This window comes from Delphinus delphis, chromosome 3 (genome assembly GCF_949987515.2).
Source record: "Delphinus delphis chromosome 3, mDelDel1.2, whole genome shotgun sequence".
Classification (NCBI taxonomy): domain Eukaryota; kingdom Metazoa; phylum Chordata; class Mammalia; order Artiodactyla; family Delphinidae; genus Delphinus; species Delphinus delphis.
Genome location: NC_082685.1, coordinates 42,158,450 through 42,175,709, shown reverse-complemented (window position 1 = coordinate 42,175,709; position 17,260 = coordinate 42,158,450). Strand labels below are relative to the sequence as shown.

The 17,260-nt window shown below is 45.2% G+C and overlaps 1 protein-coding gene across 1 annotated transcript in view; it reads left to right on the top strand.

The window, feature by feature from the left end:
• SGCD (sarcoglycan delta) overlaps positions 1 to 17,260 on the top strand; it is a 1,599,257-nt gene that overhangs the window by 555,733 nt on the left and 1,026,264 nt on the right. The window contains exon 5 of the mRNA XM_060008456.1: positions 2,330 to 2,465. Coding sequence (XP_059864439.1) covers positions 2,434 to 2,465 — 32 coding nt within the window. The 5' untranslated portion in view covers positions 2,330 to 2,433. The remainder of the gene's footprint in view (positions 1 to 2,329; positions 2,466 to 17,260) is intronic.

Below are 17,260 nucleotides of genomic sequence, written 5' to 3'. Positions count from 1 at the left end.
CTATTTTGAATTTGGAAACCTGTAATTGCCAAGTATCCCATGTAGTCAGACAAAATCTGCCTCAATCCAAGTAATTAGCCCTAGTTCTTTCCTCCCCTTGGTCAGTGGCCTGCGTCCCAGGAAGACAAGATTCTGGAAGCTTTCCTCTTTTTGTGTCAGGTTTGAACTCACTGGTCTTTGCCACCTCTTCATTTCCTTTCCTCGTCTAATAATCTGCATTAGCTATTCAGCTGTTTTCCATCATAACCAAGTCCCCAAAGTTTGGAATTTTGTGAAGCAATAAAGGTGAACTCTATTGGAAAATAAGATTCTGGCTGACAGTGGAACATTTGGAATGCATGGTTGTTTTAGAAATGACTTTTTCTCTTTATAGTCCATTGATATTGCTTCAGGGAATTGGAGTTTTGGATAAACATTTTCTTAGCTTAATCCTTTCCTACATTCCAAGCTTCTCTCCCTTCTTCCCCCAGCCTTCCCCCCAATCTCTGGCTCCCATCCATTTATACATTCATTCATTGATTGTCTCCTCGAATATTTACTGAGTTGCTACTACATAGAAAACCCTCTGTCAACCTCTGACCTAGATTTCAATGATAAAAAAAAATCTAAAACTTGCCCTCAAGGAACTTGCAGTCTAGTGGAAGAGATACACAAACATACAACCAAAACTCAAGGCAAAAAGAATTAATAGCACAGCTCAATATATTTCAAACCACAAATTGCAGTCCACTACTAGGTCATGGAATCAATCAAGTAAGTCATAACCAGCTTTTTTAAAAAATAAAATAAATTGAATAGGAAATATTGAAGTGAATCACACAGTAAGGATATGTGTTGTTTTGTGAAACTTTTATTTCACTTATAAGTAAGTGTGTGTGTGTATAGCCACGGTGCCATATATATGATTTTTTGTTTGTTTGTTTTTACTATGTGCTAGTTTGAAGAACAGTAGTTTAAGACATGACCAGGTAGAGAAATGCTTCTCAGACTTAATGTGCATATAAATCACCTAGGAATCTTGTTAAGATGAAAGTTCTGATTCAGTTGGTGTATGGTGTGGCCTCGGATTCTCTTTCTGGTGAGCTCCCCGGTGATGCTGTTACTGCTGGTCCACATAAGGAGATCCAGTGTTAGAAAGACAATTTCCAGTGGGAGGACCTGAGGAAGCCACTGAAGCCATTCATTGGTGACCTCAAGAGCCTCCAAGGAATAAAAGAAAACAAGATTTTCCCTTCTCTTTCTGGTTTTCGCTTTTGGTAGATTGATAGAAATCCTTAGTCCGTTCTTTTCCTAAGTCTGTTGCTGTCCAGCTCCCTAAACCAAGGGACCAGATAAGCTTCAGATCGGTTATTGTGAAAAGCTCCACTGCTGTCTCTGAGGATTAGCCCCCAGTTTCCCATGATGTCTCAAGCACATGTGCCATTCCCTAGTGTCCCCTGCAATTAACAGCAGAGTGCTTCCTATAAAGCAGGCTTTTAACAGCAAGGAGAGGAAAAGTTTCATTTATTTCACCTTTACCTGCCCCTACATTTCATCAGGCTTCCATCACCTGCACCTGATAGCTGCCTTGACCTCCTAAAGGTTTTCTCGGCCTGCAATTCCTTTCCTTTCTTCCTTCCTCCTCCCTCATCTCTTCACCTCCTAATCCATCCTATACCAGGCCATATTGATCATCCTAAAACAAAGCTTTCATTATTTTCTTTTACTGCTAAAACACCTTTAATGGCTCCCCATCGCCTAGGCAAGCACTCTGCTCCTGCCAAACTTGTTTGCTGCTGCTGTAACATGTCCTTCTTCATCTTTTAGTGACCTCTCTCCCTCCCCTTGAATGATCTCGCCTTTCCACTTATCTGAATCCTGCCTACTCTTTAGAAGTTAGCTTAAATTCCACTTTTCTCAAAGCCTTTTTTGAGAAACCTCAGAGGGAATGAATCTCTCTTCCCTTTTGCTATGTCTCAGCACAACAATGCTGAACATAATTCGTGTACTGGTGTGTGGCAGAAAAAGCAAAGGTTTGGCCGTTAAGACTAACCTAAAGCAAATCGGATTGTGTAACCTTGGACAGGCCATTTGTCTTCTCTGAGCCTCTATTTCCCCACTAAGATAACGAGAAGATTGGAGCCTAAGATCTCCAAGTGACTGCACGTGTGCCCAGTGATACGCACATTTTGTTGGTTTCTCAGTTTTAGAGATCTCATTTTCGATTTTTCTGTGATAATTTTCCTTATTTTAATCATACGTCTCGTTAGTATTGGACTATTATCCATGTTTTGAAGTATTTTCTAATTTAAAAATTCTCAAATGTGTTTGTCTTTCTTACCCCTATCAGGAAGGAACCTCATTTTATGGTTGGAGCAATGAGGCCCACGGAGGGCCCGCCTAAGGGCACGTAGAACAGAGAACACGACCCAACTTCCAACCAGGGAGGGCCCCATGATCCAAAGCATTGCCCGGCATCGCTCAAAGTGAGTCTCACTAATTATTTGTCAATTGATTGGAGGTGGTCAGGCCCGTATTGCAAGACAACTCCTTTCTCTCTGGAAGGAGGAGCACCTTGGAGTCTGTTGGTTAACGGGGAAAGTGCTTAGCCTGGGAGGAAGGCGGGGCACGCCGGAACAGGCGTACTCTCTCACTCGGGGTTTCTGTACCCCATTCTTCTCGGGGTAGATGTGCCGGGGTTCAAGGATACTTGGAACCCGTCCCTTTGGCGGAGACACGTAGCCGCCTCCAGCCGCTGCTCGCAGCTGATCCTGTGGAGTGGAGCGCCGCCGCCCCCCCCCACCCCCCAGCTCCAGGTTTCACTCAGGCTCCCTCCGCTCTGCAAAGGGAGGCGGGAGCTGGGGAGCCTTCCACACGAGTCTTCCCGGAGCTGCAAGACGAGGAGCCCCGTGCCCTCGGGAGCCTCTCGGCAGCTTCCCCTCAGCTGCGCCGCCGTGCAGACTCTCCCCGCCACCCACATCCGCCGCTCGCCCTCGCTTCCTCCCTCCAGCCCCGCGGCCGAAGCGCGCACACCGGGGCTCCGGCACGTGGGCGCGCGGGAGGCAGCGGCAGCTGCTGCCGCTGCCGGAGCCCGAGCCCGAGCTCGAGACGGCGAGATTGCCCTTCCATGCTGCGGGCTCTGCGGCCGCCTTCCGCTCAGCCTCTGCCCGGAGCCCAGCCCCACGAGCCCCGAGAGCCGGTGAAGCAGCGGAGGGGAGGACACGGACAGAAGGAAGGGCGCGGCGGGCTGGGTCGAGCAGGACTCTGAAAAAGGGGCGCCGGCAGCCAGGAGGAGGCAGCCCGGCGCCCTCACTCGCTCTCGGCTCCAGCCGCAGCTGGGGGTTCCAGGCAGCGATGCCGCCGCACTCTTTCTAGGCGGCGGCCAGCGGAGGTTTCCCGCAGCCGGCCCCCATTCCGCGGGCGAGTCCCTGTTTATCCTGGAGGACGCGCCCGGCCGCTCGAGCCGAAGCGAGCGCGAAGTCCGAAGTCAGCCCCCAGCGTCGCCAACTTCCCCGGGAGCCCCTCTCCCCGCCGCAGCCTCCGCCAGCCCTAGGAGCGATGCGCCCCCAGCCGGGCGGCGCGCCTTCTGCCAACTCGCCACCCATGGGATCCACAGCCCTCGGCTGCCCGGCTTGGAGCGCGTAGCCTTCGCCGCGTGGCCCAGGAGAGGAGCGAGACACCAAGGCGTTTCGCGGATTCCGCGCGCGCGGGTCTGCTGAGGTCTCCTGCGCCGGCAGCGTCCATACCCAGGGGTAAGTAGTCGGTCGAGGCGGCGCCGTTTACCCCTATCTAGTTGCTTGCAGAGATGGCAGGGAGACACGAGAAAGTTGCCTCCTTGCACCTATCCTGGGATTTGGCAGCGAAACGCAACATTGGTTCTCTCAAGCCGATTGCCTTCGGGGCTTCCCCGAATTCCTTCATTTCTAAACCAAAGAGGGAGACCTCTCCCGCTTGCCAAGGAGAAATGGGGCTCCCTAGAGCAGGCCACTGACTGTTCCCCAATCAGTGTGCCATTTGGGGCTTTTCAGCCGCCCGCGCATTAAACAGGCACTCACCGTGTGCGCTTAGAGATCCGCAGCCACCTGGGCGCTCTCGGAGACCGTGGGCAGCCCTGGGCCCTAGGGGAGGCTAAGCGTGCTTCATTAAAGAGAGGCGACTGCTGGGATATTAAGGAACTGTGTATGTGTGTGATTGGGAGTGGGAAAGGTAGCCACAGGAGAAGGCGCGAGTGAAATTTTTCTGTCGCTGACGGGTAGGGTACCCTGGGTGCCCCGCTCCGCGGTGCGGGTTTGGGGGCGCAAGATCTGGGACCGCCGGACAGAGTCCAACAGGTGGCCTGCGCGGGCTTCCTGTGGCCGGGCGCGGGGGAGGGGAGCCGCTCCCTCCGCGGGGCCCAGGCTGCTGCTTCAAGGGGCGCATCTGAACATGGGTAAGGAAATGCGCTCTCTGCTCTCAGGCCCGATTTGGGGTGAGTGTATAAGGCATCCGAATGCCTCCTGTCGGAAAACAGCGGCCTCATTGTGTGCCTGACTGAGGTTTCAACTTGCAGGCACTGAGGGGCCCATTCAGCTGGGGCGACGCGTACTTGGCTGGTCCTCGGATGCGAGCCCGGCCTTCTTCGTGGTCCCTGGCGGCGGGTATTCCAGCTCCCTAGGCTGGGCACCGAGCCAAACCTTAGCATTTTGCTCCTCTATACTCCCTCAAGGGGAGGGGAGTTGCCGAAGCACCCGGGCCGTGCACGAGTTTATTCTTCTTCACCTCCCTCCTGCACTTGTATCCTAAGACTCAGATGGAGGGGCTGGGGTGGGTGGGAAGGGTGTGTACAGGTGGTGTGCGCCGGTAAGCGTGGGGACAGGTCGAGTTTGAGAGCTGGACGGAAAGAGAATAGAGAGAGACAACGTTCTGCACCCACCCTCGGAGATTCGAACTGGGAGAGGAGGTGGCAGCACTTTGCAAAAGTTTCTTCTGAATGCACCATCCTTCCGGTGATTTGAGTGTGCAAAATACTCGGGGCCCTGAAAGCGGTGGCAGCCCGAAGTATTATAGTGTCTTCCAGAGTCAGCCGAGTGACTTTTCCATCCCTCAGTTTGCTCATTTGTAGATTGGGGACAGTTATCTCTGCTCAAGGCAGAAGCCTTTCTGTCTATAAAGGAGATACTTAGAGGTGGGTGTCAGGTTGGAAGATGGGACAGCAGCTGGGGGGAGGGGAGTTGTCTGGAGGCAGGATGCGTAGTAGACACTCACTTTTAACTCAGATTTTGTATTTTGTGGAGGTTGATTGGCCTTGAGAAGATCGGTGGAGATTCTGAGGTGCTAAAGCTTTCCCAACACCCCCCTTGGTGCCGCCACTCCACTGCCTGCCCCCGAGATGTTTGTACTATGGAAATGAAGTGATGGACACTCAAAACGCAAAAGAACCCTCCACTGCTTGTGCTTGGTCCAGCAGTTTCTCCTTCAGGGGAGGTTCTGGGTACTAGAGCAGTTTAGCCCTGCTGTTTCCACTCTGTAATTGCTGCTGCATCTTTCCAGCCCCCATTTCGTCTCTCTTCCCAGGAGTTCTTCTCCTCACTCTGGGCCTCTGGCAGCAGGTCACCAAGACTTTGTAAGCAGAGTGAGCCCCTTGACTTGTAGAGGGTGATGGCTGATTTCACAGGGCGAGCATGCATGCCTAGCCAGAAGCCTGTCTCCTGGAGGTTTCTTGTTGGGAGGGGAGCCAGGAGCTGGGGCGTCAAGAAGAGGTATGCGCAGCAAGGTATTGTGTACAATAGAGGACCGAAGGACAAAGAGAGGTACAGAGTCAGAGAAAGAAGAGAAGGGGGAGTGAGGGGACAGAGAGAGACACACAGAGGCAGAACAAGGGAGGAATGAGAGAGAGAAACATATAGAGAGGCAAAACGAGAGAGGGAAAGAGATGGAGAAGGAAAGGTATAGGGTAGATGGGGCAAAGCATAAGAGGAGTGAGGAGAGAGAGAGAGAAGTGGAAGTAAGGGACGTAAAGGAAAAGATTTCCGAAGAAAAGAAGAGTGTAAGCAAAGGAAGCATAAAGGGGAAGGAATGGGAACACGGTAAAGAAGTCGGGTGGGGAGGAGAGGAAGGGTGGAGAATAGAGGAAGCAGGAGGCACTTTTTTTTTAACATCCTTATTGGAGTGTAATTGCTTTACAATGGTGTGTTAGTTTCTGCTGTATAACAGTGAATCAGCTACACATATACAGACATCCCCTCCCTCTTGCGTCTCCCTCCCACCCTCCCTACCCCACCCCCTCTAGGGGGACACAGCGCTGAGCTGACCTCCCTGGAGGCACTTGCTTTTTGCATTTAAGTTTTATAAACCACAGTCATTCCAAAGAAGTTGACATAATCCACATCCTTAAGTAGCCAAACCTGGGTTAGTGTTTGTTTCTCTGGGGAGTCGTGCATTCTGCAGAAGTTGAATACCCGCTTGGAACCCAGCTGCACTGGAGATGACAAGAGCAAAAGAAGTTTAGATTCTTGGTAAATGCACAGATGCACAAGTTCATTTGCCTTCACTGTTTCGTTTTGTTTTTTTTTTTTTTCTGGGTAAACACAGGGCTGGAGAATTGAGGGGGCGGGGGGCTCTTTCATTAATAGTATTTGCCAGTGATTCTCTACACCTTGTTTAAGGAAGCATCTTCAGGGTAGCTTCTGAGAAAAGCACAATACTGGACCCACTTCCCCAGTAGGGACAGGAATGTGCTAATTTAATGAGTGCCACATTGATTCTAAAGCAGGGAATCCCTGAGCCACACTTTGATAAACATGGTATAGATGGTATAACACCCCTCTCTAATTTGTTCCCATATTTCCTCTTAAGAGAGATAGTTTCACGTCTCGCTCTGGTATCCCATCCTCCCCAGAAAAACTTTTCTTGTGCATTTCTCTTGATAAAAGGACAAGCCCGAGGATTGCTCAGCCAGGGTTACCTTTCCCTGAACCTCATGAATCACAGTAGCTCCAGGGGACAGCAGACAGCTCTTCTGGTTGACCTTGTCAGGGGTGTTCACAACCAACAGGTACTGGGCACACGGCAGGGCACCGTCCTGGGTGTTCTTTGTACACTGCCTGTTCAACAGTCACAAAGATCTATGCCATAGGCACTGTTACTATCGTCCGCGTTTTGTAGTTGAGGAAACTGCCACTTGACTTGTCCCAGAGAAGTTGTCTGTGGCTCGGCACCTGGAAAGCAGCAGTGCTGAAATGTGAACCCAGGTCTGGTTGACTCCAGGGTTTAAGGTCCTAATTACATACCATGCTGGTTGCTAGTCCCAGTACTCCATTCTAGACTGATGGAGATCTTTCCCAAGCACTCTCTCTCCTCACTTTATCAATTGATGATAATGAAAAGCAGCTTAAGAACTGAAAAGTGACTTGCCAGAGATCCTACAACCAGTAGGTGTCTGAACTGGGACCAGGGCCCTGCTATCTTGAGTCTCAGTCTAGCCTTCTCCCCACTACACCAGTAGTTGTCACATCAGGCTGATCCTCGAGGGCAAATGAGCATCTTAATCAAAATACAAGTGCCTGGACCCCACTAGAGACTTACTGAATCAAAACCTTTGGGCAGAGAGCCCAGAAATCTGTATTTTTAGTCCTTTCCTCCAGTCTGCCTCTGCCTCTTACCATTTGCCCCAGTTATTCTCTAGCTTTTGGCATCCGATGCTGTGGATCCCTCTCCAACAGCTTCAAGAGGAGAACTCCAAGCCCCTCCCGCTTCTAGCAGCGCGCGCGCGCACACACACACACACACACACACACACACACACACACACACACACACACACACACACACACACACACACACACACACACAGTAGTATACTCTCTGCCTGCTGCAACCCATGCTGATGTACCACGGGTAAGGAAAGAAGCTGGTCAACCTAGAGGCAACTTTGCAAGCTCTTTGAGAGGTGTAGCCCTCACAGAGATGTTTGCTAGACTCGGTTTTTCCTGTGCCTGGTTGGAAAGTGTGTAAGGAAGCATCAGATGCTCTTCAACGCATCAGCGTCAATGTTTGTGCTAACACTTGACACAAAATGACACTGTGAGCCAGGCCAACGTGCTCCTGGGTCAAAGTGTCAGGCTCCGTCTCCCAATTTAGTGGATCTAGCTGTGGGGTAAGAAAAGCCCCTTTCCTCCCCTTCGTTATTATGCTTTTGAGTCCCTCAGAATATGTCAGGGCCTCCTTCTGCAGGTGACAAGTTGCCATCACTCCCACGCTCTTTCTAGCCCACTTAAATTGTTTTCTCGGTGATCTCAACATCTTTTCCCTGCTGTTTCATTGAAAAGTGGCCAAAGGGGCCAGACATCTTGTCCGGCGAACTGTTCGCCATCTTTCCCTTTTCAGGTCCAAATTGATTTTCTGAATCTGTTGCTTTTAGGCCTGGCCTCTTAGTCAGGGGTGGTAATTGAGCTCAGGTGGCATTGATAGGCAACTGTGCGATACATGTGTTTTAAACAACCACAGCCATTTGTGAGTGGAAGGCAAACCGAGGAGTAACTTACATTTACAATGTCTGCATCTTTAATTAGGCTGGGAATTTTTTTGGCTACTTCAGTGGGTCAAACCTACTTTTCTGGCATGGCTGGCAGTGGAGAAATTAGAAGGTAGAAGGAAACACTCTGAGTGGTTAAGACTTGGGCTCTGAATGTAGACAATTAGAGGTAAAGGCCTGCTTCCACTTTGCTAGCTGTTATAACCTTGGTCTGGTTATTAAACTTGCCCACGTCTCCGTTTCTTCACCTGGACGTTGAAGATGATAACAAGATGTCCCTTCTGTGTATGCTGCCAGGACTTACCTTGGTCAGTGACTGAAGTGCTAAGCCCAAGTCTGGCACGTGGTGAGGACTCACGTCTTACCTAGTATTTATGAAACAGATGTCATGTTTCAGGCTCCATTAAATCGAGGATAAAACTGACATCACAGAAGTTAAGCAGTTTGCCCAGGTCACCCAGATCCTAAGTAACGGACTCAGACTTGCCATTCAGATCTGCCCTTTAAAATTCTCCTGACGCTTACTGTTACATTGATATGAGTAAGGAAGGGAGTTCCTTCCTTACATGTTAAGACAGAAACATACTCTGGTTTGTATTTTAATGAAACCCATTAGGAGAGTGTCAAATAGAACTATTGTAGGTGGGGATCTTTTGAATTTGGGGGGATAATTTTTAAGTGGTTAAATCACCTCCAGATACTTGCTTTTGCTTTTTCCAGCAATTGGGAAGAGTGTTCATGGATCCATCCCCTGCTACTTTTGCTTGGATAACTTCTACCTGTTTTTAAAGTCTCAGCATAGATACTGTTTCTTTGGGAAAAATTCTGCTTGACTCTTCAAGGGCTGAATTAGATGTCTTTATGATATGTTCCTTCACTTACACTATAATATGTATCCATTTATTTCTTTATATCTGCTACTCAGTCTGTATGTATATAAGTTTCTTGAGATCATGGACCTGGTCTTAACTGAAGGTATAGCCACAGTGCCCAGGACAGTATGTGACCTATAGAAAACTTACAAAATTCTTTTAAATGACCAGTTGAAGCTTTAAGCTAATTCTAAGGGTTTGAGAAAAAGTGTTCATTGTTCTCAAACTCTAAAAGGAGAACATCCAAACATTGGAATTGAAAACTTTGCTGTATAATGTGTCCCCAGAGGCTTTAGTTCTTTAGATGGAAGACGGATGTAATGGTATCAGTAGTTGTTGACTAACTATGTTGGTAGCTTGGATGTAATGGTATCAGTAGTTGTTGACTAACTATGTTGGTAGCTTTAGGCAAATTCCATCGTGATGTTGCTTAAGATGTAATTAGAAGGGACATTCTGATTTATAAGTTAATGTGATTTTATCTGTACATTTAATTAGTTGCTCAGAAAGGCACTTTTGTTCCTCAGCCCAAAAGTTTTAAAAATTAATAGGCGGGCTTCCCTGGTGGCGCAGTGGTTGAGAGTCCGCCTGCCAATGCAGGGGACACAGGTTCGTGCCCCGGCCCGGGAAGATCCCACGTGCCGCGGAGCGGCTGCGCCCCTGAGCCATGGCCGCTGAGCCTGCGCGTCCGGAGCCTGTTGCTCCGCAACGGGAGAGGCCACAACAGTGAGAGGCCACAACAGTGAGAGGCCTGCGTACCAAAAAAAAAAAAAAAAAAATTAATAGGCTCCTGGAGTTAGAACCAAGGTTAGAGATAATCTAGTTCTACCAGCTTGTACAAGAGGTGAGAAAATTGAGACTCAGAGAAGGAAAGAGACTTGCCCAAGGTCACCCAGCAAGTGAGTGCCAGAGCCAGTGTGAGAGCCAGAGGTTTCTGGCTGCTTGCCCAGGATTCTCAGTGCACAGCTGAGAGTGATGAACACATCAGTGGTGAGCTACTTTTTTGCTTTGAAAGCATGCTTGCAAGCCCTGTGCATGTATGTAGCCTGGACTCTGCACAATTCCAAGATAAAGCTGTGCTGAGAAGGAGGGAAGCAGGACTAAATGATTTGCTACTAGGGGAAACCCAAAGTGTCAGAGAAGTTTGTGAGAGAGCATCTTGGCGGGTCCTACGTTGTTGGCAAGGTCTTACGGGTTTCTGGGATTCCCAGTCTACTTTCCAAATAAGGAAACATGACTTGACAGAAATCTTTCTTTGATGTTCTTGAGTGTGGTATTTCAAGGAGACATAGGGATGTATGGAAGTTCATTGCCAAGCCCCTGGCACAGGTTTGTTGGCAAAACTGAGGTTCAGCTCAAGCTCCCTTTCCTTTTTAATGCTTTTTTTTAGATGGGAAGCAGTCACCTTGGGACCCTTCTGTCTACCTCTGGGGTGCCTTGGAATCTGACTAAATAGACCAGCTTAAATACATCTTCAAACACAGAAATGTGTGCAGTGTACTCTGATATCGTCAACACACAGATCTTTATCACATGGTATCAATATTGTGGAGACAGTAAGACACAGATCATTGGTGCGATATATTGTGGATGATCCTTTGGAAACATTATAATCAGTGCCGACAAAGCAGTAGAAATGTCTCAACACAGCGCCTTCCCTGCCTCCCGAAAGGCTTGCCAGATCAACCCAAAGTAACAAGACTGTGATTATTCAAGGAGAGAAGGCACAGTTAAGAATTCTCTTTGCCTCTCAACCATCATCGGTCTGAGATTATTGGTGCTATTTTTGGTTTGGTGTCCAACGGCTGGGTGCGAGGGAGAGGCACCTCTCTTTGTACCTTTACCAGCAGAATGAATTGCTCCCTTCTCTAGCTTGTCTGGGTGCCTGAAGTTCCTCCACTAAAGGGTAATTCCTTGGGACTTGAAATAATTTGGGTTTTCTATGGTCCTCTATTAAAATGCAAAACTTCCTGTGTAAGATATCAATTAGCTACTTTAGCTCTCTAGACCTAACATCTCACCCTATAATTCTCATTTGATGGAGGCATTTTGACAAGCATTAAGGGTAAATACTACCAGGACTACCAGCAGTATCAGGACACCGCCTACTACTACTTCTCCTGCTACTGTTAATGTTTGCCTTTATTGAGGACCTACTATGTGCCAACATGGTTCTAAGTTCTCACATGTATTTTCTCCTCTTGTACGCCCAGTAACCTAATGTTATAGTTATGGGTAGGGGAATTATGATATTACCATAGAGATGACAAATATGTTGAAAAGTGGGGGTGGGATAAACCCAGAATAGTGAAAAAAAAAATAACACACAAAAAACGTAATATCCTGAGCTAGAAAAAATAATGAGAAGCAATGCAGAAGGGCAGGAGGAAAGGGAAAATCTCCTTCCTTTTCCCTGTTCCCAGACATCCAAGTCTCCAAGTAGGATCTTTAGAGAAAGGGAAGGAAATAGAGTCTTGGAAAGCTAACTTGAACCAAATCCCTGCTGCTGTAACTAGCAGAACAGGGCTTTAAATTCAGACTTTCCTTATTTTCAAACTTTGGTAGGTAATACTGTCTCCAATTGACTTATAAAACTCTGAGCTTGAAAGATGCTTAGGGAATATCTTGTCCTGCAGCTTTCAAATGACTATAATGTACATTAAAAAACATATTTTACATCCTTACCTAGTACATATCCACACACACAACTGACACAAAAGTTTTAAAAAAGTAATTTTTACTCTTGCTGTAGGCTCTTTACTGACATTTCCTGTTCTGCTGTATTCTGTTACCCACCGTATACACGTCCACATATCCACAACTTAGTCACACATATAATTAAAACAGAAGTTTCAAAAAATAATATTTACCCCTTTTTACTTTGGGTAATATCTTTCCATTCTCTAGTTCATTTATAAAAATTATGGTATGACCCACAACTTTTGTTTCATGACTCTAACGGAGTGAAACACACAATCTGAAAAGCACCGACTGAATCTGCTCCTATGGACTTTTAGAGATGCATAGAGTGAAGCTTGTGGGGAGTGAAGCCAAAGTTTTCCTTTGTCCAAGATCCCATGGCAGCTAGTAGCTGAACCAGCCTTAGACCCAGGCTCCACACCTATGAGCAAACGCATCTTTGATTGTGGACTCTGGGCCATTATTAGATTCAGTCTGACAGCAGATTGTTGCCATTGGTTGCTCATCATCTCTGCCTTTTACTTGGCCTTGACTTCCATTCCCTTCATGTAGAATTTTTTTTTTTTTTTTGGTAAGATTTGAGTGCCAGAGTTGATTTGTAATGTATAGGTTTGCTGGAGGGTGCCTGTGGTTGAGAGGCTCTGTGGAGGGGCAGGAACAGTGGTAAGGGCCCTGTGACTCCTCTGTGGGGCTCTACAGACTTTTTTTGATCAAATGCCTGGGGATAAGATCCTGGAGGATGGAAGAAGCACTGATGCCAACCTGGGTGTCCTTTATTCCTATACCTGTTTCTCTCTGGACCACTTCCCCTTTCACAGTCCAGGGGGCATTACTCTTATGTTTAAAGGCATTAATTCAAGCACCAGTGACAGTCTGGTTTTTCCATACTTGGTATAGAAAGAACCCTTTCTGGAAACTCTGATAACTATTGGGACGGCGTTGGGGGGGAGGGCAGAATTTTTAAAAATGGTAAATTTTAATTTATTTATCACTGCTTATGAATGGTAAAAATCCAAGCAGCGCAAATTGGGTAAAAGAAAAACAAAACCAAAAATTCTTCCATCCCTGATCCCGGTCCCCAGTTCCCCCTTTCTTAGTACAGCTGTGTTGTCTGAGTCTTCTGCTTTTTCCCTGCCATATATGGGGACAGATCGCCTGTTTTTGTTTCTTTCACACAAATGCCAGATATGCTATACCTTTTTTTTTTTTAATTTAAATGGCGCATCTTAGGGGTAGTTAACATAAGTTTATATTGAGCTGCCTCTCTGTTTTTCTGAGCTGCATAATGTGCCATCGTATGGATGTGCTGGGATTTACTTCGCTGTGGTAAAGTGTAATGATTAAGAATCTAAACTCCGGAGCCAACCTGCCTCTGTGTGTGGGGGGGAGGGGGAGGAAAAGGAAGGACATGTGGGACTTTTCCATACAATGAACTACCAACAGGTATTTGCTGAGGATCTTTTGTCTTTTTATCTGATCCTGGGAAAAGAAGGGGCAAATAAAGACAATACTTCCTGTTCCTGAATCTGGAGGCACCATTTATTTACCCCAAACAGCATTTATTCACCCCAAACACTTGTGTGTTATTGAGACTTCGGCCACATGCTGTCTCGGAGGTATCTGCTACAAGATCATTCCATGCAGAAGGGAGAACACGTACAAAGGGCTTGAGGTGGGACTGTGTGTTTCACCGTCGAGAACCAGCAAGGAAGCTAGTAGTGCTTGAAGTAGAGGAATACAGTAGCACATGTTGATTCCTAGGAAAAAGCTGGTTTAAGGCCAATGTATAGGCGTGTTAACAACAACAAAATTCCACCTAATCTGCCTCAGCTAGGTTTCTGCAGAAGTTTTAAAGAAGGCTATATGACTATTTCCAGAGTATGAGAAAATAGATTTTACTTTACAGAGTCCAGGATTTTTCAGTGAAACTCTCCCGCCTGTTGTCCTAGTGAATTTGAAGGGAGCATGAAAGTATACCCAGGAAACAAGTGTTCAATGAAGGAACATCCACTTGAATAAATGAACAAATTAGAAAGTGAACTCACTAATTTGGATGGTGAGAAATAATGGAAGAGACAGGCAGCTCCATCCTGATTGGTAGGCAGGGAAGGCAGTGAAATTTCTGAAAGAAGCAAGTTTTAAGTTATCAGCTGGGAAATTCCATACCAGCCAAAGTGGGGAGGAAATTTTACTCTGTACTCAAAGTTATAGGTTTTTTCTTTTTAAAATCAGTTGTTTGGATGGAAGTAGAATGAAATTAAACAGCACAGAGAATTAGTAGCAGCCAATTCTGCCCTCCCCATCCTACCTTAATGAAGCTTTTGGTGTGATTGTCTCAGTGTTACCCCCACTAGCTAAAAGAAATAAAGGGAGACTGTATCAAAATGCTTGAAATGTTTTAATACATTGTCTTGAACAACACATATTTTTAACAACAAAAGTATCTCTTAACTCCTAGCTTTTTGTTTGTATACAGCATAGTGAAGAGTGTTTTACAGAACCATTTGATTTTGAGAAAATATTTATATTGGATGTTTTCTGTGCATTTATTTCTCTTAAGAAAAAAATAGGAACAAAAACATTGTCAGTCTGGGTGGGTTCTTTTTCAGATGCAAGATCACTCAAACTGAAATCCTTTTTGTACTCAAATTGGGCCTGCCAGCTTTAAAAGAGAACAGTCAGGACAATATGATAAACTGGCCCGTGTGTTCAGTCTTAGCTCATCAAGGCTGCGCCAGAATTGACATTTTTGTACAGTATGGCTTGATGCTCTGATTACAAATTGGTCCTGAGTAGCTAGACTCTTTATAATTTTATTCACCAAGGGGTCGTGCTTGTATCGTTAGGTCTGTTTTGGTTTTGAAATCTGGAGGAGGAAATATACTTCTGGTTCCCCTCTCTTGTTTAAGAATATGTGTGTGTGTGTGTGTGTGTGTGTGTGTGTGTGTGTGTGTGTGTGTGTGTGAGAGAGAGAGAGAGAGAGAGAGAGAGAGAGAGAGAGAGAGATTCATACAGAAACAAATGCAGTTTATTGTATGCAAAAAGAAGTGTTTCATCTTCCTTCAAGGCAGTGATGATAGCATTTCTCTTCCTAGCTCTTCTTTCCTTTTTTGCAAAAGCAGCTTAAATTGTAGTTTTAGGAAGGGTATTGAGTATTTATTATTTCTCATCATTGAGTTTACTTGTGATAAACGGATGAATTAGTTTGGAAAAGAGTAGGTCTATAATTGTATCTCTTTTGGGTTTTGTTGTCAAGAATTCTATTTTTAATTCAATTGTATGAAAATTTTTACACAAGGAAATTACCAACAATTATTTTTTGGTCGAGGGCCTTTTGTACTTGGGGTCTTGGGAGAATAAAAGACAAGTAAAGACAATGCTTTCTGTCCTCGGAAAACCTAGAAACAGCATGTATTTACCCAGAGCAGATTGAGAGTGGTAAACTATTGCACATAATTAAGAAACTGGATGCTATAGACAGTGAATCCACTAGGATTCAGAGAAGGAAGTAATCAGCTAGGAGCAATATAATTGGGTGACATTTCCAACATGTCTTCAGAGAACCACTGTAAAATAGGAAAGTGGGCAGTTTTATATGGCAATGATTACATACAGTGAACTCTAACAACAATAAATTAAAAATGATTATTTTATACTGTCACTTGATGTGGGCTACTTCAAGGCTACAAAGCCCCTAGATCATGGATAAACCTAGGTTTCAATGCAAGTAAGGGAAATCTCCAGCCCTCCATGTACCCAACCACTGTCCCCAAAGAAAACAATAAACGTTGAACTGAAACCCAAGTGAGAAGTACTGAGCAAGGAGCAAGTAAGAAAGACCAAAATTATTGTGTGTGTGATACTCATACCGCTGTATTTCTGAGGATCAGCCTTGAGTAAGCCAGTTGTAAACTAGAAGGTAAGGAAGCCGAACCTGGCTCCCGCATAATATTAGGACCTGGAAGGAAGGGGACCAAGTGGTCCTAGGTTGGTAGCCTCCCTTGTCTTCCAGTGAGAGCATCCACCGTTCCTCTTTAGAGAAAAGTATACCCTATTTGGGACTACAGGAATCCCACAGGGAAGATAAAAAAAAAAATGATCCCACAATCAAAGATGGTAAAAATACACAAGAAAACCAACCATTTTCAGTCAGAGAAATAAGAGGGAAAACAAAACAGAAAGCAGACCGAAACCCCTGAGATTTTCACATATTGGAATGATCACATATAGAATAAAAAATAAATTTGGTATGTCTCTTTAAAGGAATAAAAGGAAATTATTTAAAATACAAGCGTGCATATCATCAATCTAATTAGAAGCTTGTCAATTTTAATGAGACATTTCAAAGGAAATCATTGACTTTACAGATCCTTTGTTTATATTTTGTTCTTCAAAAGATATATAGAGATAAGCCATGAACCAAAATTTTTTTTGAAAAACATGTAAATATTGAAAAAGTTGTGACTAGAATATATAAAAGCTACAATGAAAGAAGAAAAAGATAAACAACCTAATGGAAAAATGGGCAAAAGGGCTTCAACAGGAGTTACCCCAAAAAGAAAAGAACGTATAACCAGTACGCATATGATGAGTTGCATGACCTCATTAGTAACTGGGGAAATGCAAAGTGAAACATCACTTAGATCTCATTTATATTTGCTAGATTAGAACAGATTAAGAAGTCTGAAGAACATGAAGTGTTGGAGAGAATTGTGATACATTGATTTGGGGAATGCCATCATTTAGGATTATGTTGCTGCATTTTCTTGTGACGTTAAACATTGGCTTATATTATGACTCAGCACTTCCATTCATGTGTGTGTGTGTGTGTGTGTGTGTGTGTGTGTGTGTGTATGTGCGTGTGTGTATACATATATATATATATCCTCCAGATATTTTGCACGTGTCGCAGTTGACACATACCAGAATATTCATAAAAGCATTGTTTATAACAGCAAGAAAATGGGAATAAGCAAAATGTCCATCAATAGGAGAGTTGAGTAAATAAGTTGTAGAATATTTATGCAATGCATTATACGGCAGAGGAAATGAGTGAGTTATGAATATACATATTGTATACTAACGTAGAAATGAATATGAAAATATTGAATAAAATTAGCTTATTTATAAGAACATGTTTGCGTTTTCTTCAAAACAAACAACACTAAAGTTATTTTTATTTTTTTAAAGGAAAGAA